Source organism: Trichosurus vulpecula, chromosome 4 (assembly GCF_011100635.1).
Source record: "Trichosurus vulpecula isolate mTriVul1 chromosome 4, mTriVul1.pri, whole genome shotgun sequence".
NCBI lineage: Eukaryota > Metazoa > Chordata > Mammalia > Diprotodontia > Phalangeridae > Trichosurus > Trichosurus vulpecula.
This window is the reverse complement of record NC_050576.1, coordinates 209205408-209228901: the sequence shown is the minus strand read 5'-3', so window position 1 is coordinate 209228901 and position 23494 is coordinate 209205408. Positions and strand designations below refer to the sequence as shown.

Genomic DNA, 23494 nt, shown 5'->3' with positions numbered 1-23494 from the left:
TTGTTTAAATTGTCTTTGGAAGTGCCTATACAGCTGAACCAATAGTTCTCATTCCTACAGTTGTATCTGGACATAACCAGCTATTGAGGAGTACCTTGAGGGAGCCTAACTGTGCAAAAATGCAAACCAAGGCAGGTCTCTGGAATTTGTGGATTATCTAACAACTATGCTTTAGAAACTGAGGGGTGGTTTTTTGTGTGTGTTTTAACTTGGAATTTGAGAGGCCAGCTATAGTTTTGTTACAAGGATTTTGTTGCTAGGCTTTAATGTAAACTTTTGGGGGAGGCACGTGAAAGGACAATGAAAAATTCTCTCCAGGGGCCTAGAGATATTTCTGGAATTGGAGATATGGACACGTGTGCCAATTGTATCCCATTGATTTAGTTAAAGACAGGCATGGATGCTGCAACAGTTTGAAAAGTTTCCACAGTTATCCCAGCACTATGAACTGTGAGTTGCAGTGGAGATTGCAGTGAGGGATCCTTAAAGAGCCCAGAACTCAGGCCCCAGCAGTATTTAGGATTTCCCCAACCCCAGCACAAATAGCTACTGCTCACACATGGTATAATAGAGTATGTGTGTTGGCCTAAAGGGGTCTCTGGTTTTGTTGCTTTCTTGTTGTTGTTTTCTATTTTCTCCCCCTGCCTAGTATAGGAGGGTAGTGTCAGGCCCCAGCAACGGCAATGATGAGGTCAGAGTTGGGAGAGCTGGTTCAAATGTGAAAGAATTCACTTAGACCTTCTCTATTTTTATTGATGCCAAAGCATCGAGCTAGCCCTGGAAGGACTAGCAATTTACAGAGGGACAGAGGCTTGTTTTTATAAGGACAGGATAAGGGAGATTGTAACACCAATGCTGCTTGCAGCTGCTGTGGAGGTTTAAGACCAACAACACCAGCACACAGGAGGGTTGCTAGCACACATTCTTTGATCTGCTTTTCTAAGGAAAGCAACTTTAAGGAGTTTACAATCTCACTTTAATTAAATATACATATACCATTCACATAATTCAGGGGAAAAAGTCAGCACCCTGAACTTCAGAGAAAACACAAACAGAAATTACAAGCAGAAATTATATAAGCAGAACAAATAACACAAATCAGCAGACAGGGCTTCTAACATCTGTCCATAGCAATACCTACATAATTACCAGAGAGAGAAGCACCAACATCTGGGTTTTCAAAGCTGGGGGGGCTCCTTAATGGCTGCCCAGAGTCTCATCTGGTCAAGTCACAGGAACACTCTTTCAATGAGTGAGCCCCCAAAGCACAATGCTAACCTCAGAGTATATATATATTTCTTCAGGGTCAGTCCGCAGAAGGGGTCACAACCATGTGACTCAATCTCTTGTGACTTAGGCTTTCTTGTGACTTAAGCAGGTCATCAAAGACTCTTGATTCAAACAAAGGCAAGTTTCAATCAAAGGCACGTGATTACCTTAGTGCTGAGAAGAACTAGAACTCCAAAAGAAAAAAGAGCAAAACAAAAGTCCCACTTTACTTGCTATTACAAAGACAAAGGGAATTTTTATGACCCAGGATGGGGGGAGACAAGGAATTCCATAGTCCAGGATAAGGGGAAGTTTGGTGGTATTTCAAGATAAGGAGAGGAGACTTTAGGGCTCCAGGGAGAGAGCAACTGAACCTTTAGGGCACCTTTGTATCAAGAGACTTTAGCAACTCAATCCCTAGGGCACCTTTGTATACACATCAGCAGCACCCATAGAACCCAGATTCCTTCTGAATATAGAAACAGGGGCAGCCCAGTTCTACAGCAGTCTTCTGCAGAGAATGGTAGTGTCAGGTCTACAAAACTGGGCAGAGTCATGCCCCAGTAGTGTCTTAACAATTGGGCTCCCCTCTATAACAACATTCAGTTCAGTCCCAGTAAAGGGCAGAAGAGCTCAGGGCTAGGTAGTGACAATTGTCCTAGACTATCACTGAGGTAGCAGTAGACTCTTGCAGAGTGGGCAGAAGGCAAAGATATTGAGGGATGAGGGTAGGGAAGAAGCTGACTGAGATACAGGCCCTGGCAGCAGCAGATAATAGTGAACAGAGATGTGGGCCTCAGAGGCAGCAGATAGACTGGGTAATGGGTAGTAGGTAGAGATGGGAGTCCTAAAGGCTCAGAGAATGAATCAGCTCTCCCTCAACAAAGGCAGCACAGTGGCAGAAGACTAGACAGGGTATGCACAGCAACAAGAGGCAGGTCTAGTGTAAAATCTTGATTCTCAGAATCTGAGCTGTGGAGCTGCAGGCTACTGCTACCCTCCCCACCTCCAGTCTGGAGTTCCAGTAGGAAGCTGCTGGTACCCAGACTTTTTCAGTGGCCTAGAAGACTGGAGGATAGAACCTCAATCTCTGCTCTAGGCTATGCTCCCTGCACAAGCATACAGCTTCAGGTCCTAGCCCTGGTCCCAGCATTAGAAGGCTCCAGGATCAGAGCCACACAAATGCATCTTCACCCTTGTTCCAGGATCCCCTCTGCAAGTCAAAGCTTCAGGCTGCAGTCATGATCCTCATGCTGGTTCTGCTACTCAAGTCCAAGGTCAAAGTGACAGCTCTGGGTCCATGATGCTTCTGGCTTCAGTACCTCCTGCATGGCTCTTCTAGGCTATACTGCTTTCTTCAATGTCTGTAGGCTTCTGGCTGTCTCCCTGTGCTTACTTGGCTTGGAAAAAGACGCCCCCTGTAGTTTCTCCTTCTATTTTCCTATCACCATTTGGCCTGGTGGTCCTTTTATTCTTCACTGGAGTAGTTGTGAGAGAGACCTATACTACACCATTTCTTCTATCATTTTGCTGGTTCTCCAAGTCCAATTATTCTTAAATGATCTCTTCTTATCCTGTTTTCCAAGTCAGTTTTTTTAATAGCAGATAGCTCACACATTCTAATTTTTTAGTCTTTTGGGTCTGCTCTAATATTTTGGGGACTATTGTTGAGTGTTTGAGTTCTACCTGCCCCATTGTATTTTAAGCCTCCATTGCTGTCCTTGTAGATGAGTAGTTCAGCTACATGCTGTTCTCTACCTTCGACTCTCTTGCCCCTTAATTTTTTTTTTTTTACCAATAATACCTTGTTAAACCTCAACTCTGTATGACCCCCATCGTGAGTGAGTGAATGAATGAATAAAGCACTTATTAAATGCTTACTCTGTACAAAGCACTAGGCTAAGGCTTAGGGATGCAAATAGAAAAGTAAGACAGTCTCTGATCTCAGGACGCTCACACTGTAATGGGGGAGAGAATACATATGGAAAATTTGAGCAGCAAGGCAGAAAGAAAGGGATTAGGGTCCTTAGGGTACAGCAGCAAAGCAGATGGCAATGTCTCCCTAATATAATTTTCACTGATAAAATCATATCAATTTCTGATGTTGAACCATTTGACAGCACCAAAGGCTTTGGTGACAAGGACTTTTCTTCAATAGCTTTTTCAATAGCTGTGGCTCTAGTACCTGTAGGGGCAGTCCCCAGGCTATGTGTCCCCTGAGTTACTTTCCAGGATGATGGCTGAGGGTACTGGGCTGGAAGCATTGATATTCCCAAGACTCTTTGAGTGGGGGTCTGGGGCTGTTCCCATCAGGTTCTGAGGGGAGATGGTGGTCCAGGTGGTGGTAGACTGAGCTGCCTAGCACAAACTATTTCCTGTCTCTTCTCCAGGGTTCAGCTAGGCTTGTCCACCCTGTGAATGGCGGTTTGTTGGCAGCTGGTAGGGTTGAACAATGCTTTTTCTACAGGAATTGGCTCTCTGGATGCTGGTTGTGAGGGTTAGGCTGAAAGCACTAGCAGTGTGTGCTTTCGGGGTGCTGTCAGCCCCCACAGATAAGCTGTGCTTATCTGCCTGATGATGGCAATTGTTGCTGGTGGCAATGAGGAAGGTGGGCTGTATTCTCCACGATTATTTCTCTTCTTAATGATGGTTTCAGGGGCTTGGCTGAAAGCAGGACTGGTGATGGGGAGGGGGCCAGGGAGGCTCTGCTACTCCCAAGACTCTTGGGCTCAGGGCTCTATGCCATCTCCATCAGAGTCTAATGGGACATGATGGTCAAGGTGGTGTTGATGATGGTTTCATTTGCCTAACACATGCTGGCTCCTCCCTCTCCCTCAGAGCATCTTGATATTTCATCCACCTTCTTGCTTGATCCTACTGGCATGCTGCTAAACAGAGCTAGAAGCAAAAACTATTCTGACAGCTTTCATTACAAATTTTTAAATCTATTCTCAACCGCACCTTCATTTCTGCATGATAATCCTTTTATTCTTGCCTGATCTATCACATTCCCCATAATAGCTGATACAACCCTTCTCTTCTCATCTCAATTCTCCCACAATATCTCTTCCCCCTCATCTTTCTGAAGACTACCTAACCCCCTACTTTACTGGGAAGATAAAGGGCACAGGCCTCAAACTCCCTTTTCTCTCCTGATCTAATCCCTTGATACCTCAGTTCTACATCAGTTCTCAGTTTTTCCTTTTTCACTCTAGTCCCTGAAAATGAGGTGTCCTTCTTCTTGCTAAGGCTGATGCCTGCAACTGTGCCCCTGAACCCCCATCTTCCCATCACCTCTGAAATTTTTCCCCCTTCAATCAGCCTCTCTTTCATAATGAATTTCTCCTTTTCTAGTGGGTCCTCCTCTGCTTCCTACAAACTTCAAATCTCCCCATTCTTAAAAGGCTTTCACTTAGCTATGCCATGTCACTCTTGTTCTTGTCCTGTATCTCTCCTTTCTTTTACAGTTAACTTCCTAGAAAATACCATCTACACTCACTACCTCCTCTTCCCTTCCTCCTATTAATTTCTTAATTCCTTTTCATTCTGGCCCTGTGTCCAGACACTCCATTGAAACTGGTTCCTTTAAAGTTATCATTGATTTCTTAATTGCCAGATCTGATAGTCTTTTCTTAACCTGTTGATCTCAACAAAGCTTTATACATTTATTCTCGGATATTCTCTTCTTTGGCTATTCTGGTTCTCCCTTACTTGTCAGACTACTCCAAAATCTCCAATGGATGATTATAGCCTGCTGCAGGGGTGGGGAACCTGTGGCCTCCAGGCCATATGCGGCTCTCTAGGTCCTCAAGTGGGGCCCTCTGACTGAATCCAAAATTCGCAGAACAAATCCAATAAATGGATTTGTTTTAGGGAGTAGGCCTTGCTCCCTAACCCTGATTATCTTCCCAAAGGACTGTTCTGGACCCTCTTCTTTTTTTCAGTGGCACAGAAGACAGAACTTTGGGTTTGAAATCAGGAAGATGAGTTCAAATCCAGCCTCAGGTGCTTACTAGCTATGTGACATTGGGGAAGTCACTTACATGCACTCAGTCTCAGTTTTCTATTATGTAGAATGGGGATAATAGCCCCCTACCTCATAGGATTTATGTAAGGATCAAAAGAGATAACAAATATAAAGCATTTTGCAAACTTTAAACTCTATGTAAATATTAGCTTTTCTTTTTATGCCCTTTCTCTGTTGGTCTCATAATGAACTCATGAACTCTTATGAATTCAATTATTATCTCTGTGCAGATGACTTCAAAATCTATACTTGTCTCTCTTAACCATAGCTCATCAGGTGCCATAGAAAACTAACAAGATATTTTTCCAAGAAAGTTCTGCTCAACCTTATTTTTGTTATTACAGCTGTTTTTAAGACTCTCCAGGAGAGCCCTAGATAGAGTTGTCCCATCCAGGAGCCAGTCTGTTTGTCCAGGGCTAAAATACTGGAGTCTTCAGAAACTGATAAATATTTAGCTCTCAATTATTTAGCCTGGTTATCTAGTCCTTGGATTATTCTTCTTAGAATCATAGAATTTTAATTAGTAGATATCTCTGATGTGTCTAGGTTAACTTTGACATCCTGAGGAGGAATTCTCACTATAGTGTGCTTGAAAAGTGGTCACCTGCCTTCTAAGGCAGTCTATTATATGTTTGGACAGTTCTAATGGTTAGGAAGTTTTTCTTGATATCAAGCCTGAATATGTTTCTCTGAAATTTGCATTATTCTTATTTCTGTAACTTCTGGCAAAACAAAGCAATCCAAGCAAACAAACCTAATCTTTCTTCCACATGACAGCCCTTCAAATATTTGAAGACAGCTTTTATATCTCCTCCAAGATTTCTCTTTTTTAGACTTTCAAGCCTAAAGAACTTTCAAGCAAAGTATGGTTTCAAATCCTTTGCTACAACTTGCTTCTCTTCCTTTTTCTTCTATTAACAACCTAGTCTTTTTCATTGGCTTTTCTGGCCTAAAGGTGATCAATGAAGCAGGAAAAAAAATAAAATTCAAATACACCTATCTTGTCTGTTAAGAAAGTGTGACCAGGGAACATGCTGATGTTATTGCTAAAACAGATAGTCTCCTGAGGTGGAAGCTACTCACCAGGAGGAACTGAAGCATGGAAGGTCATTTATGCTCATACTGGGAGAATCTGGTTTAACAACTTGATCTTGTGATCTTTTTGAGGGGTACCGAGTGACTCAAGAAACAAGTGATCCTTCTTTGTGGAATTTATTGTGTGAGATAGCTAAATCCTCGTGAAATGAAATCTTTTAAAATCCTTTAATGTCCCTTTCAGTCTTACCCTAAGGCCTTTCCTCATTCCTCCTAATCCTAATTCTCAAAATTCTCATTGTCCTTCATCTGTAATCATTCTCTGTATACATGTATTATGTCATCTGTAATCATTCTCTGTATACATGTATTATGTCAATGTCAATTCGACTCATGGTCTCATGCATTATGGTCATTTGGGTACCTGTCTGATGAGTTGTTGCTATACTTATAGCCTCATCTCTAATTTTTTGGAGCACTTTCCTTACAATAACCCCATGAGGTAGATAGATACTCCAATACTCCAAAATTTCAACAAATCTGTGATTGAACTAATACAGGCATTCCCTCCAGTGACGATCACAATCCATAATGCTTGTGTGTCCTATGTGACTCTTGTCCAGGTCCTTCCAGAACTCTGCCACTGGAGAGTCCTACCTAGCATGGAGAGGATCTAGAATTCTCTTAATCTTGTGCGGATACTAATGCATCAGCTAGGTGGATAAAGCACTGGGGCTGAATTCAGGCGTTCAGATCTGGTCTCGGACACTTATTAGTTATGAGACTTGGGCAAGTCATCCAAACTCTGTGTGCCAAGGTTTCCTTAGCTATAATATGAGGATAATAATAGCTCCTACCTCACGTAGTTACTGTGTGGATCAAATGAGATAGTATTTGTAAAGCACTTAGCACGGTGCCTGGCACATAGGAGTTGCTTAATAAATGCTTATTATCACCCTCATTTTGCATATGAGGAAAGTGAGCATCTTGTAGATTAAGTGATTTCCCCAGGGCACACAGAGTATCAGACATAGGATTCAAATTTAAGTCTCCTAATTCTGTCCATGCCTTGCTATGCTGTGAACTCTTTGAGGATAAAAACTCTATTATTCATCTGTGTATGATATATTCAGAGCCTCCAGGCAAGCAAGCAGTGTGCTGTAGTGGAAAGAGGAGTCAGAGGAACTGGGTTCAAATCCCCTCTTTAATACTCACAAGCTCTATGAACCTTGGGAAATCACGAGGTCTCTGGGCCTCAGCTTTTTCATCTATAAAATGAGAGAATTGGAGGAGATGGCCTCTAACATCCTTTCCGGCTCAGTGTAATCCTATCCTGGTAGATTGGGTGGGTTAAGCAGATTAATTGCATAGTGGGTGCCTAATAAGTGTTTGTTTAAGCACATAGTAGGTACCTAATAAGTGTTTGTTGAATTGAATTGCAAAGTCAAAGAGACCAAGAGGAAATAGAGGTTTTTTTCTCTCTGGCAGCATGAAGCATCTTTACCCCGCCCCCTCCCCTTAGTTGAAATGTCCCTCTTTTCTACGGCTACTCTCTCTGTCTCTATTTTTTTAAAATGAGATGTGTGGGAGGAATAAAGGAGTGTTGAATAGAGGTGGAAAATGGAGAGATAACAATTCCTTAAAGTAAGGATGAGGGCCAGATTCTTCTGGGCACCTGAGCTCCAAGTCTCAGCCTTGACCTTGACTTCCATCTGTGGCTATAATCAAGTCTCTTCATCTTAGCTTGCTTTTTCCCTTCCATAAAAAATTGGGGACAAGATAAGAAATTAAGTTTTTCCCTAGGGAGTACAGTGGGGTGCTGGGGGCCGGGTTGGGGCAAGAAAGGAAAGAGAGAGCATAGAATTAGCTTATGTCCATTCTTTTCTAGTGGCAAGTATTAATAATTATCTTTGAAAATTCTCAAGAAACTTTATCTTGGAGAACAGTAAAGAAAACAATCTCTATTTGCTCCTTTTGTGGGACAAACTTCTTCTTAAGTACATTTATACCTTTAAATCCCTTGTTTAATCTGGACCACCCCAAATAGGTTACTTATAAGAAATAAAACTGTTTAGAGTTCTAAGCTAAGTAGCTTTAAGAAGAAAACCCTGGAAAGACCCTAGAAGAGAGAATCTAGTTTAATAATAATAATAATCATAATAACAATGATACTAGCAGCTAACATTTATATAGCACTATGTGCCAAGGCCTGTGCTAAGTGCTTTATAATTATCTCAGTCAATCTTCAAAACAACCCTGGGAGGTAGGGTTTATTATTATGCCCATTTTGCAGAAGAGGAAACTGAAGCAAACAGAAGTTAAGCAACTTACCCAGGGTCACACAGCTAGTGTCTAAGACCATATTTGAATTCAGATCTTCCTGACTCCAGGCCAGGTGCTCTATCCACTGTGCTATCCACTCCAGGCTAGCTGCCTTTGAAAGAAGATGGGAGTCTGTCCACAAGAATTTATTAAATGTCCTTTGTGTGTATATTGTTATTCTAGGGAAAGAGAAATGTTTTTTTTTTCCTTCACAAATACTATTTGATTAAAATTAAATTTGAAAGTATGAGTCTCATTTTGGAATTCGGAAAGATTTGCATTTCTGCACAATGGATTCATTGACTACCAGATGACTGTGGCTGTTGTCTTGGAGTTTCTTTTATTTTGATTAAACATCTATCGGCTCATCCTTTAAAAAAATTCAATTTTATTCGTGTCTTTTATTTTTATATCACATTCATTTCCTCACACATCCCTACTCCCTCCTATACCCAGTGAACCATCCCTTGTAAGAAAGATTAAAGAAAGAGAAGAGGAAAAAAGCAGTTCAGCAAAACCAATAAACATATCAACATGAAGCACTATTCCACATCCATAACACCCCCCCCCCCCCCCCGCCCCACACCTCTACCGACCTTCATAAGATCATAGCCGTAGAGCTAGTAGGGACTCAGAGGCTACCCAGTCCCATCACTCTGTTTTATAAAGGAATTTAGGGGGCAGCTAGGTGGCTCAGTGGATAGAGCACCAGTCCTGGGATCAGGAAGACCTGAGTTCAAATGTGGCCTCAGACACTTACTAAGCTATGTGGCCCTGGGCAATCCTGATTGCCTCAAAAAAGTTTTTTTTTTTTAAATGAATACTTCAAGTATGAAAGACAGGATTCTGACCCCAAAGTCACTGCTGCCTCCGGGTTGTTCCGATAATTCAGGATTATAATTCTTTCCCCATTTCCCTCCCTGCCCCCCCACCAACATCCACCCCTACTCTCAGTCCATTTTTCCAAATCTAATGGCCTCTCCTCCATCCTCATCCTTCTTGACCTTTTTGCAGCCTTTGGCACTATCAATCACCCTCTTTTCCTTGTTTTATTAATTTCTCTCGAGATTTTCATGACATTGCTCCCTCCTTGTTCTTTTCCTGCCTGTCTGATTGTTCTTTCTCAGTCTCCTTTGCTGAATCTTCATCTATGTCATCTCCATTAACTACGAATGTCTCCCAAGGTTCCACCCTGGGCCCTCTTCTCTTCTACCTTTAACCTTTTTCAGTTAGTAATGTCATCAGCATCTGTGGATTCAATTGTCATCTCTATACTAATAATTTTTATTATTCTCGATGCTAATATTTCTATGCTGATAAATCTACTTATTCAAGCCCTAACTTCTCTGCTGATCTTCAGCCTTGCATGTCCAACTGCTTGTTGGACACCTTGAACTGAATGTCTTGTAGACACTTTAAACTTAACATGTCCAAAGCTGAACTCTTTCTCTCTCCCCCAGCCCCAAGCCTTTCTTTCTTCCCAACTTTCCTGTTTCTGCCAAGGGTATCACCATCCTTCCAGTCACCCAGACTTACAACATCCTCACTCTCACTCATGCCTCCCACTCCATACCCAATCTCTTGCCAAGTCTTTCAATTCTACCTTCGAAACATCTTGAATCTATACCTCCTTCTCTCCTCTGCCACTGCCACCACCTTGGTGCAGACTTCCTCATCTCTTACTCAGACTGTTGCAACAGCCTTCTGATTGATCTCTCTGCCTCAAGTCTTTCCCCACTTCAGTCTACCCTCTGCTCAACTGTCTGATTGATGTTCCTAAAGTGTAGTCACTGCCCCACTCCCACTCAATAAAGTTCAGTGGTTTCTTACCACCTCTGTTGAGTTATTGTCGTGTCTGATTCTTCATGACCCCATTTTGTATTTTCTTGGCTAAGATACAGGAGTGGTTTACCATTTTCTTCTCCAGCTCATTTTACAGATGAGGAAACTGAGGCAAACAGGGTTAAGTGACTTGCCCAAGATCATACAGCTAGCTGTGTCTGAGGCCAGATTTGAACTCACGAAGACGAGTTCCTGACTCAGGCCCAACACTCTCTCCGCTGTGCCACCTAGCCATCCAAAATCCTGTGTGGCATTCAAAGTTCTTCATTAACTGGCCCCCTCATATGTTTCTGGTCTTCTTATATCTTACCCCTTTTGCCACCACATATTCTCTGGTCTAGTGACACCAGCCTCCACAAGAGACGCCCCATCTTGGACTGAACATCTTCACTAGCTGTTCCCTCTTCCTGGAGTTCTTGCCTTCCCCATCTGTGCTACTCTCTCTGGCTGCTTTCAAGTTCCAACTAAAATCTTATAAAACTGCAAGAAGTCTTTCTTGATCCTCTTTAATATGAGTGCTTTTCCTATTGTTTATCTCCAATTTATTTTATTTCTGTACAGTTGTTTGCCTACTTTCCCCCCCGCCCCCCGCCCCACCCCCAAACCCCCGTGTTAGACTGAGCTCCCTGACAGTAGGGACTTTTTTTTTTTTCAAAAAAAAAATTTTGTATCCTCAGCACTTAGCCCAGTATCTGGCACACAGTAGGTGCTTAATAAATGCTTGTTGACTGATTGACTGTGAATGGTTGGGTTAGCTGGTTTTGTAGCATCAAACATGCATTTTGTTGGTGCACTAATGAAAAGAGCATTTGTCATAATGCCAGTCCTACCTGAATGGAAATATCCATCCTATTATACTCTAAACTGGTCTGCCTTCCTCTCAGTTCCTTCCTGAATGTCTGATTTTAAATTGATGTCTTTTATATTTCCCAGCGCCTCTGCCTACTGATCTCCTTATTGGCCTTGTGAATGAAGAACTCCTTAATGGACTAGAGACATTGGCCTCATGCTGATTCCATTTCCCACTCTGATTTCTTGCTTTTTGTTCTCAAGGAGATTGAATTATAATTAGTTAAGCAGGGCACCTTCTCCTTTTTTCTAGTACTTTCTAGTCTAGTCTGTGCCCAGATTCATGATAATCTAGTTTTCCATCAACTCTTTAGATACCTTATTAAAGGAACCATGTCAGGTTGAAAAGAGGTCACAGTTCCTTTTTTTCAAAGGATACAGTAGACGTAAGGCGTTGCAGTGTAGTGCAAAGGGGAAAGCTCTTGACTCTAGAGTCAGAGGGCCTAAGCTTGAGTCCCAACTTTGACATTACCAGCATGATCTTGGACAAGTGATTTTATGTCCCTTGGCCTTAGTTTGCTCATCTATAAAATGAGAGGGTTAGACTAGATAGTTTCCAAGGTTCCTTCTAGTTCTAGACCTAAGATCCTTAAAATGCTGTGTATATATATATATGTATATGTATATATATGTATGTATATATTATATGTTATTAATTAATTATTATTATTATTCCATGTTAATAAGAATGTGGTACATAACGATTTTATTTGATAGCATCGTCATTACAAAGAATGCTTTTCTAGTGGAATCATTCCACTTTCCTCCCCTCCTTCAGAGCTGGCAATATGTTTTTGAAAGATTGTTTTTTTCCAGTCCTTGTGAATCAGGTCATTTGGCAATGGTATCATTACTATTTTGGAGGCAGAGAAACTGATATACAGGTTAAATATTTGAGTAGGGAAAAAAACATCTGTTGTCATGGAAAAGCCATTCTTTCCCAACCTACTGAATAAAACACAGCTGTGCTGGCAGTTTTGACGCTAATTTTCTTCTCCAATGTGTGTGTGAGTGAATGAGTGTGCTCTGTGTGTATGTGTGTGTGTGTGGTGTGTTTGTATGTTTTCAGAAACACAGAAGAAACGAAGGACTCTGCCATCTGGAATTTGAACCCTCCCTCCATGTCCACTGCATCCTCTAGGACATCCAGGTGTTCTGCAGCTGCCTGAACTCATCTTGCAAGGGAGTGGCACCCCAAGCAGATGTGAGCGCTGCCTCACAGCTCAAATAACATGGTTGTTATTCTCATGATTGCATAGCTGAGTCATTTTCCAAGTGACCGTGATACAGAGACTGTAGAAGAACTTGGGACAACAATCCTTGAAACTGTATGCCGTGTTAAAAAGAGAGAAGGAAAAAAAAAACTAGCTTTTTTCAGTGGACCCCAGATATAAACATCAAAAGTCAGTGTAATATCTACATCCAGCTGTCTGGTGAGTGATAAGGTTCACTGACAGGAAGAATAAGGCCATCTTGCAGGCTGCAAGCTTCCTGACTCCTCAGCTCCCAGAATCACAGTCTGTTAACTTCATTCTTGGTGTTGCCACCACCTAAGAGAGACATTTTTTTTTTTTGTGCATGCAGCTCTCCTGAGTGACTTTCTTGCAATTAAGGCAAGTAGAAGATAGCTAAAGGAAAGATTTGGAGCGGTGCCACCAATTTCATTGCCCCAAGTTACAGGAATCCAGCCCCGTAAGAACATGGGGGGACTCTTCCTGAAAGTTTTGCTGCTGGGTGCAAGTTTCACAGGATTGCTTTACTCCCTTGTGGATTTTCGTTTTTATGGGAAGACAGGCCTCAAGAGGCCTAATTTTGTAATCATTTTGGCTGATGATGTGGGATGGGGTGACTTGGGGGCAAATTGGGCAGAAACAAAGGACACTCCACAACTGGATAAGATGGCTTCAGAAGGGATGAGGTGAGTTTTAAAAAAGACAGCCATGCTTCTTTGTTGACGTCTCGTTGGTTGTCTCATACTGAGCCTAGGCTTAACCAAGAGCTTCCGCAGGTGCAAGGAGCAGGTCCATTTATGATAACTACATGGTGCCCAGTCTGTCATCACTGACCATGTCATATTTGATATTTGCCATCTTATGATGAAAATGATCTCCTCTTTAACACACACTATGCAATAGCATGCCCCCAGGCAAAAGAGCACACAATTGGCCCGTATATGGTCATTGTTGTGGAGTCATTTTGGTGGTGTCCCCATCTGGGCTTCTCTTAGCAAAGATGCTGGAGTGGTTTGCCATTTCCTTCTCCAGCTCATTTGACAGATGAGGAAAGTGAGGCAAACTAGGTCAAATGACTTGCCCAGAGTCACACAGCTAGCAAGTGTCTGAGGCCAGATTTGAACTCAAGTCTTCCTAGCTTTTTTGGTCTATATAAAACACAGCTAATCGTATGTGATATTATGATGTTATGTTATGTTATATTACATGACATGACATATGATATGATATTCTATTTTAATTATATTATATTACATCATATCATATCATTATATCATTGTGATATTAAAAATAATGACCCACAAATTTCAAGTGCTTTATGGTTACAAAGTGCTCTATAGGCATCATCTCATTTGATCCTCAGAGCAACCCTATGGGTTAGTAGTACAAATATTAATATCTGTATACTACTGATAAGAAACTGAGGCTCAGAGAAATCAAATATTGTAACTATTATTAGGGGGGGCCTCCCTGAAATAAATCAGCCTATTTATTAAACGCTGGCTCCAAATAACTTTTATTGCTTTATTCCACAAACAAATGCTGGTAACACGTGTCTGAACATCAGTAACTTCTGGATTTCATCCTTGTCTGTGCAACCGATAAGCGAACTAGGCCAGAGAAAGTCAGTCTTCCTCTATTTCATTTTTTTCTAATCTGCAAAATGGAGTTGGTAAAGGCTATGTACTCATTACAACCTAGTGAGTCTTCATAGAGGTCCTGACTAATTAAGTCTTTAAATCCCTAGAAGATTATCAGATAAATACTGATGAAAATACTTAAAGCCACAGTCTTTTCGGCCTGTTCGGTTCTTTCCAAGTGTTTCCCTCTGAGATCCTCTCAACCAAGACCAAAACGAGACCTGGGGAGGGCCCTTTATGCAAATATTATTTTGTTGACCTCCAACAAAATGATCAAACCACAGTGGTCCCATGATGGAAGTGAGAGGTGGCTGACTGGTGGCAGTCCATCTAAAACTGACAGATTTATTTTTTTTTTACTAATTGGTTGATATTCAATTAAACTTAACAAGCATTTTTAGAAGCACCCACTATGTTATGCTACTATGCCCCAGGCACTATGCTAAGTTTTGGTGAGAAAAACTTTAATAAAAGAAACAATCCTTTCACTTGAGGAATTTATATTCTAATGGGAAGATAAAATATACACACATATAATTAAAACAAAGTAAATTTTAAGAGGTGTAAATGATAAAAGCCCTGGGAGATGGGGTAGGAAGCTAGTGCTTCTATGAGGTGTGCAGAGGTGAGGAGGAAGGACTTTCCAGATGTGGTTTTTCTTTGTTTGTTTTTGTATTTTATCTTAGAAGCCATTGGCTATATTTGAGTGGGGAGTGGTGGTGACAGAATCTAATCTGTGTTTTAGGAACCTAATTTTGGTATCTGTATGGAGGATGGATTGGAAAGGGGAGAGACTGGGATTGGAGAGACCAATTTGGTGGCTGTTGTAGTAGTGCAGGTGAGAGATGAAGACCTGAACTAGGGTAGAGGCTGTGAGAGTGGAGAAGTCATGACAAGTATATGGAAGTACCATCATTAGTCATTTTTGCTAGTCTTTCTCAATTCTCAAATACTGATAGTTTGGGGGAAATATTAGGCTTTACTGGATCTTGGTTGCCTGTGAAATTCCAAAAATTAATTTAGGAGTATTTAATAAACTTTTTTTCTGTCAGTGAATGCAGAGAATAACAAATATAACCTCAATTGTATTATATATTATTGCATTTTTGAAACATATTGGCATTTCTGCATAATAAAAGGTTAAAATGCCAAGGCACACAAGGAGAAGCCATATGTACTGGAGCAGAAGGTGTTGCTCCTTCCACTAAAGAAGGTGGCCCAGGAATTCGGTGGCCTTGATTTCCCATCATCCTCTAGCACAAGGCTGGGTTCCTACCCCTTTCTGTTCTTGTCTTCATTAGGGATGGGGAGGGAATAAAAGAGTGGAAGAAGGGAGAGACAATCACTTCCTCTTGAATTTGGGGACAAAGTTCAGGCTTCTTGGACTTTTCCTACCTGGGGTGACTTTGCCTTCATAGTCCATGGAGCCCTCCTGTTTCTCTGCCTCCCTGGACTCCTTCCCACACACCAATCTCTCCATCTTCCCAAGTATTCTCTCATATTGTCCCCGTCTTTTTAGTTAAATCTTCCAGTATTGCCATGCTCTTTCCTATCAAAGATCCTGAGTAGCTGTGGTCACTCCCTGTCATCTTAGAGGTACCAGACATGGCCTAGGGAGGTCAGAGGCTTGAGAATCAATTAATATCAGTAGCTCACATTTATGTTGCACATTAAGAAACACTTTCATGGAATCAGAGAGCTAGAAGGGATCTTAAAGGTTATCTAGTCTCCCTGGTTCATTTTACAAATGAGAAAACTCAAGTCCACAGAGGTTAAGTGAATTCCCTTAAATTAGTAACAACCTAAACTCAGTTCTTCTGACTTTAAAGCCAGTGCTTTTTAAACTAACTCCATAGTCAACTTCACAACTCTGTAATGAGAGGAGGATAAATAGACATTTTGCAGCTAAGGAAATGGAAGATTAGAAATGTCAGTCAATAAACTCTGCCTACTCTCCTAAGGGTCTACTATATGCTAAGTGCCTGGGATACAAAAAGAGGCACGACAGGCAAGGAAATGTGTACAAACAAGGTATATGCAGAATAAAAAGGAATTAATTAAAAGAGAGAAGGTACTAGGATTAAGATGGGTTAGGAAAGGCTTCCTATAGAAGATAAGATTTAAATTTCATCTTAAAGGAAGCCAGTGTGTGAAGGGGGAGAGTATTCCATGCATGGAAGATAGCCAGAGAAAATGCCTGGAACAGAGGATGGAGTATCTTGTTCATGAAACAGCAAGGAGGTCAGTGTCGCTGGATTGTTGTGTTTGTCCTTCTTTTTCGAAGAGGACGATGACATCAGGGAGGTGATGACATGACTTGCGGTTAACTTTGATTTGAATGAGGGAGAGCTGTGCAAGGTCACCAGCCTCACTTTCTCCTCCAGAGCCACTGGATCCAGTGACCTGATATTCATCAGGATGACTGGAGATGGCCCAGGATGCAATGGGAGACCCTGGCCCTTTTAGACTAAGGCCTTTTCAGCTTCTCATTTTGAGTGAGGTAAAGAATACATGGCAGGGAGTGAGGTGTAAGAAGACTGGAAAGGTAGGTGGGAGCTGGGTTATGAACAGCTTTGAATGCCATACAGAGGATTTTGTATTTAATCTTGGAGGTGATAGGCAATCTCTGGAGCTAATTGAGTAGAGGGGTGACATGGAGCTTTCAGAAAATCATTTTGGTGGCCAAATTACGAACAGGTTGAAGTGGGTAAAAACTTGAGGCAGGCAGACCCATCAGCAGGCTATTGCAATAGTCTAGACATGAGATGATGAAAGTTTGTACCGGAGTGGTGACAATGTCAGAGGAGAGAAAAGGCCATATTCAGGAGATGTTAAAAAGATGAAATCAACAGGCTGTGGCAACAAACTGGATATGAGAGGTGAAAGATAATGAGGAGTCACACCTAGGCTATAAGCCTGGGATCAGGAGGACCTGGGTTCAAATCCGGCCTCTTGACACTTACTAGCTGTGTGACCTTGGGCAAGTCACTTAACCTTAATTGCCCTGCCTTTTCCCCTCCAAAAAAAAGAAGGTAGGAAGTGTTTAGGGAGAAAGATAAGGAGTTCAGTTTTGGATATATCGGTTTTAGGATGTCTACTGGACACAACTTCAAGATGCCTGAAAGGCAGTTGGAGATGCAAGATATACAGACATGGATTAAGGGCTAGAATTCGACTAGATGCTAGTGTTCAGAGATATATGAGAGAAATGGTATTTGAGACTGGGTCTGTGTACAGGACTCTACTAGATAATATTAACAACTAATATTTAAACTCTGGAAAGATACTAACCTCTTCCTACTCCCTCCAACTTCCTCTTTTAGAAATATTTTAAAAATTTTATTTTCTCAATATTTTTGTCTCAAGTCTTTCATCTCACCTCAGTAGAAAACCTTGTTGATACTTGATCATTGGCTTAGCCTGAAATTCTTTTAACATCTGTTTCAAAGACCTAATCAGTTTCTAAAAAGAAACAAAATCAAAATTCAAGGAAAAATTCTGTTTTCTTTAAAGATTAAAAAATAGGGTGATGATTTGAGTGCATGCCTTTAACTAGTTTAGGGAAATGATTTTACAGAGTCATCTGACAGTAAAGTGACTATTATTTTGTTTGATAAATCAAAATTATTGCCTAGATTTATTTCATCTTCCTATTTAATCTTGATTACAAAATGTTTGTTTTGTTCTCAAATACTGTATGTTGGAAATGGCTTGGGCAGAGAGATTTTCAAAGACAGGATGGATTTGCATCCTTTTAGATTTGTTTCCCCTAAAAATATTTAGAACAATCTAATTAATTAATTAATTGATTAATTTGTCCCTGACCTATTTGTGTCCAAAATGCAGAGCACAGAATTTTTCTTCCACAATACAATGCTTTAAAATTTGCAAATAGCTTTATATGAAGCATCTCAAGTCATATTTGTGAATTTTATGAAAATTTGTAAATGGCTTTATATAAAGCATCTCACATCAATCTGGTAAGCTAGGTACTGCAAGTTTCATCATTGTCATTTACAGATGGAGAAACCGAGGCTCAGAAAGTTAAACGACTTGCCCAGAGTCATAGATCTAAGTGTCAGAGCTTGTCTTCATGACTGTAGGTATAGCTCTCCACTCCCCATATTCTGTAGCCTCTGAAACTATTTGCTGAATTGAAAATGTCAATCCATTCTAAGAATTACTTTTGCTTATCTTCACTAACTTGACTCGGTTTTTGTTTAAAAGAAGCCATTAGTTGCAGAGATCACCCAAGTTGGACTTACCACTTTCAAAGGCATTTGTGGGTTTGCATTAGTGCTTTGAAAATGTAACTGAGAATGTTCAATAGTCATGGGAAAATAAATTACTTAATGAAGTAATCTCTAGTTGACAAGAGTTATTGTGAAAACTAGAAAGCAATCTAGTAGGATTTAGTTTAGACCACTATTAAATCACACAGCAAAATAAGCTCAAAATAGATTACATATTAATGGTTGTACCACTAAAAAATTAGAAGACAACTAGACGATTAGAAGACAACATTTATAGAAGTGGATGGGGGAGAATTGTTATTCAGTCAAGGGAGGGAAGTGATGGCTCGATGTAAAACAGATTAAGTTACATGAAATTAAAAAATGTTGTGTGAACAAAATCAATGCAACCAGGGCAAAAAGGGAAGCTGTCAGTTGGGAAAAACAGTTGCATCAAATATCGCTGACAGGGGTCTCTTATCTAAAGGACCTGATGCAAATATATAAAGCTGAGAGCTAATTTCCAAAGGATTTGTGAACAAAGGATATGAACAAAGATTTCTCTAGAGAATTACAAACTGCTACCAACCATATGAAAGTTTGCTCCAAATCACTAATAATGAGAAAAATGCAAATAAAACAACCCTGAAATTTTACCCCATGCCCAATAAATTGGCAAAAGTGGAAAATATAAGTATAATCAGTGTGGGAAGGGCTGTGGAAACATAAACACACCAATAAACTCTCCTTCACTCTGAAGAGGTTGACCATTTTCTTGCAAGACCAACCTGTCTACCTGTACCCTTGATCTCCAATTGATTCTCCAATTTGTCCTCACAATCATTTCCCCAACTTACTCTCTGATCTTCAATCTTTCTCCATCTACTGATTCCTTCCCTGGTGTCTACAAACAGCCACATCTCCTAGACTTTAAATACCCAATATCTTCAGAAGCTATCATCCTTTATTTATCACCCTATATCTTTCCTCTTTTCTCAAGAGGAAACTCCAAGAGAAAACTGTACATGCTCCTTGTCTTCACTTTCTCTTTTCTCACTTATCAACCCTTTGTGATCTAGTTTCCAACCTTATCCCTCAACTAAAACTGTTCTCTCCAAATTTATGAGTTAACTCTTAATTGCCAAATCTGATGCCTTTTTTAAAAAGTCCTAATCCTTCTTTACTACCCTAAATCTTAATCCTTTTTTTAAACACTGTTGACCACCCTCTACCTCTCCAAGTTTAATGATACTGCTTTCTCTTGGTTCTCCTATATACCTACCTGTCTGACCCCTCCTTGATCTAGGTTCATGGGGTTAATTTGAAGAGTCAGAAAGGTGATCAGGCTCTTCCACCCAAATCTAATGTCTAACAACTAATGTTCTTTAAAGAAATAGTGGCAAACATTATCCCTGCACATCTAAAACGTGAAAGCCCCACTCACTTCTATTCCAGTGAGATTTATTGAAAGGTGAGTCATAGTGAGTAGAGCACTGGCCCTGGAGTCATGAGGACCTGAGTTCAAATCTAGCCTCAGACACTTGACACATGTACTAGCTGTATGACTTTGGGCAAGTCACTTCACCCCAATTGCCCTGCAAAAAACCAAAAAAACAAAAAAAAAGAAAGATGAGTCATTATAGAGATTAATTCCTGCTGATGAATACTAGTGCTTGGGGTGCAAATGCTGCTCTTCATCACAATGGGTACTTCCAGATGAAGAAAAGAATCCTCTGGGCCTGTAAGGTTTCTTCTGGCTCTACACTAGCCTTTTCCACACTAATATAAGTATAAGTATTTGTCTGAGGATTGTAGGATGTCTTTGACTACAATTTGGTGTAATGGTGGCTTTCTTTTACTAGATAAATGCACACACGTATATAAAAAAATACAGAAATAGTGAAAAAGCACTACTTCTGAGATCGATCTTTGTCAATGAGTTTCTGTGTTTTTCAAACGTTCTCTAAGATTTGTAAGCACAAATTGGCCAGGTGGTACATGCCGGAGCTTGTGAACAATCTTTCCTAAATGCTAATTGTCTGGAGCACAGGAGCCTGACCCATGGACAATACCTTCCTTACCCATGATTAGTTTTTGATCCACAGCACTTTCAGGTTGTTTGGAGGAAAACTTATGATGGATTAGTTCTCATAGTTAACCTAAATCTTATTGTCAGTGACTTTGGGAGGTGGTGCTTCTCTCAGTGTAGACTGTCTGCTGAGCTTTGGACACTAATAAATATTGACTTTGGCAGGGACTACTATTATTTGAGTTAGTGGGGGTAGAGCAAAACCTTTGAAAAAGTTAGAAAAAAATGAAAAAAAGTCTTTTGGCACTTTTGATAAGCACATTTGCAAGACTACATGTGACAGTGCTTCAAAGGAAACTATCAACTCAACATGCAAGAAAAAGGAATTACAATAAACCATACCTAGTGCAACTTTCTTCTCTGCAAAATGAGGTTTTACTTTTAGCTACAGTACAGAATAAGTAAAACCAACAACAGCAGCAACAGTACAGACTTTAAACATCAACTCTAAGGTTTAATGATAGTAGTCATAATAAGGGACTGGCTAATGAAATGAAAGATAACTCAGGATGTTGTTCTCAGTCTCCTTTGCTAAAAATCTGTGTCCTGTTCCGTGACTGTGGTGTGTCAGAGTCTGTCTTGGTGCCTCTTCTCTTTTTCCTCTATGTTTTCTCCCTTGGTTGACCTCATCAGCTCCCGTGGGTTTAGCTATCATTTCTATGCAGCTGACTTTCAGCTTTATATAATTAGTCATCATAAAATCAGATGAGATGCTTATGCCCAGCACATAGTGGGTGCTAGATAAATGCTTATTCCCTTCCCTTTACCCTAGTTATTTCTCCTACATCACTGTCTGATGAATATTTTGAACTAGATTTCCTATAGGAACCTCAGAGTGCATGACCAAAACAAAACTCATCCTTCACTCCAATCTACCCCTCTTCCTAACTTCCCTGTTGGGAGCTATTAGCTGTATGACTCTGGGCAAGTCCCTTAACCTCTATCTGCCTCAGTTTCCTCATCTATATTCTGAGGTTAAGAACAGCATTTACTTCCCAGGAATGTCATGAAGATAAGATGAAATAATATTTGTAAAGCGCTTTGCAAACCTTAAAACACTAGATAAATGCTGGCACCACCTTCCTTCCAGTCACCCAGCTCAAGTGAAGCCTTTCCCAATCCACACAGCTGCTAATGCCCTCCTTCCCAAAATTTCCTTGTATTCGTTTTGTACATATTATGTATGTACTTAGATACATTATGCTGTTTTCTCCATTAGAATATAAGCTTTATGAGAGCAGGAACTGTTTCACTTTTGTCTTTGTATCCCCAGCACTTACTGCAGTGCCAGGAACAAAGTAAACACTTAATATATACTTGTGGAGTGATTGACCTAGTCCAACTCCTTCATTTTTATGGAGGAGAAAAATAAGACTGAGAGGGAAAGTGATTTTAGGGATCACAGGATTATAGATTTAGACCTGGAAAGGACCTTAGAGATCATTGAGTTCATCTCCCTCCCTTCTCCTAGTTTTATGAAGTAGGTAACTGAGGTCCAGAGGTCACATAGCTATTAAGTATGAGAGGTAGGATTTGAACCTAGTTTTTCCCCATTCCAAATCCAGAATCTATGCACTATATTCTATGCACTTATTTTCTGTCATATTTGACAGAATATGAATAAAGCAAGAACCATTTGATTTTTGCTTTTGTATACTTAGTGCCTGGCACAAAGAAGGTACTAAATAAATACTTGTTGATTGATTGAAAATTGCATTATGGATGGAGTTGTGAATTGGCCCAACCATTCTGAAAAGTAGCCAAGAATTATGTTTTTTAAATAGCGAGTAAAATGTTTGTGTTCTTGGACTCTGGGATCCAACCCAATGAGGTCAAAGCCAGAAAGTTGCTATAAATTCAAAAACAAAGCCCTTTTTTTGTGGAAAAAAAAGAACTGGACACAAAGTAGCTACCCATTGGCTGGGGAATGGTTAAACATTGTACTTTAACATAATAGAATATTACTGTACTATAAGAAAAGAAAAATATGAAGAATTCAGAAAATAATCGGAAGACCTGAACTGACTGATGAGCAAAGTGAAGGAAGTAGAACCAGAAAACTTTATATGTAGTGACTACAACAATGTAAATTGGAAGTAACAACCACCACCACAACAAAAACCATAGACTTTGGGGTGCAATTTTAAGGACCAAGTCGGTGCCTAAAGAATGGAAAAATACTCCTCCTGCCTTTCTTTGCCATAGGTGTCAAATATTACATATAATGTCATGCTCAGTTGATGTGTTGATTAATTTTATTGAAATTTATTCAATGCCAGATGACTGTGATTACCGGCTACCTATGTTTTAACATGCATTCATTTTTCTATTAGCTCCAGCTTCCTATTTTTGTCTTGTTTTACATTCTATTTTCAGCCTCTAATTAAAGCCCTTGTTCTTTCAGTTGGTCAAAGCCTGCCTAGGTTGACTTGGAAAAGAACATTTCCAAATAATAAAGCCTCTTTGTTGCTTCATTACTTACCTCCCCCATTTACCGTGGGATGAGGTGAAATTCAAATTGGTTCATTTAGCGATTTAATCACAACTTCTGAAAGGGAGGGATGTGAAATTCATTGATTGAAAGGTTTCTATCTCATAGAATGTCAAAACTGGAAGGGATGAAAGCATGTAGGCCAACAGACACAGACAAGTGAAGTAATTTAAACAAGGTCACTTGGAAAGAAGTCCATCCAAATTCATACTGAACTCTTCCGTCTCCAAGTCCAGTTTTCTTTCCCCTATAGCATGTTCTCATTCACATGCCTCATTGAGGATTGTTTGTAGATCAGTCATTCACTCAACACATAACTAACTATTAAGCATTATACACAAGCTATTGTGTGCTAAGTACTGGGAATTCAAAGATGGAAAATGACATAGTCCCTGACCTCCAGAAACTTCAGTTCATTGGCAAAGTGAGGAAAAGACAGCATGGGATGCAAGGAGGTGAGAAGAAG

General features: G+C 40.3%; 1 protein-coding gene across 4 annotated transcripts in view; it reads left to right on the top strand.

The window, feature by feature from the left end:
- ARSG (arylsulfatase G) overlaps positions 1 to 23494 on the top strand; it is a 181382-nt gene that overhangs the window by 86577 nt on the left and 71311 nt on the right. For 3 of the 4 annotated variants that reach the window (XM_036754100.1, XM_036754102.1, XM_036754099.1), the window contains exon 4: positions 12357 to 13262. In XM_036754100.1, coding sequence (XP_036609995.1) covers positions 13045 to 13262 — 218 coding nt within the window. In that variant the 5' untranslated portion in view covers positions 12357 to 13044. The remainder of the gene's footprint in view (positions 1 to 12356; positions 13263 to 23494) is intronic. The other variant, XM_036754101.1, reaches the window with a different exon arrangement.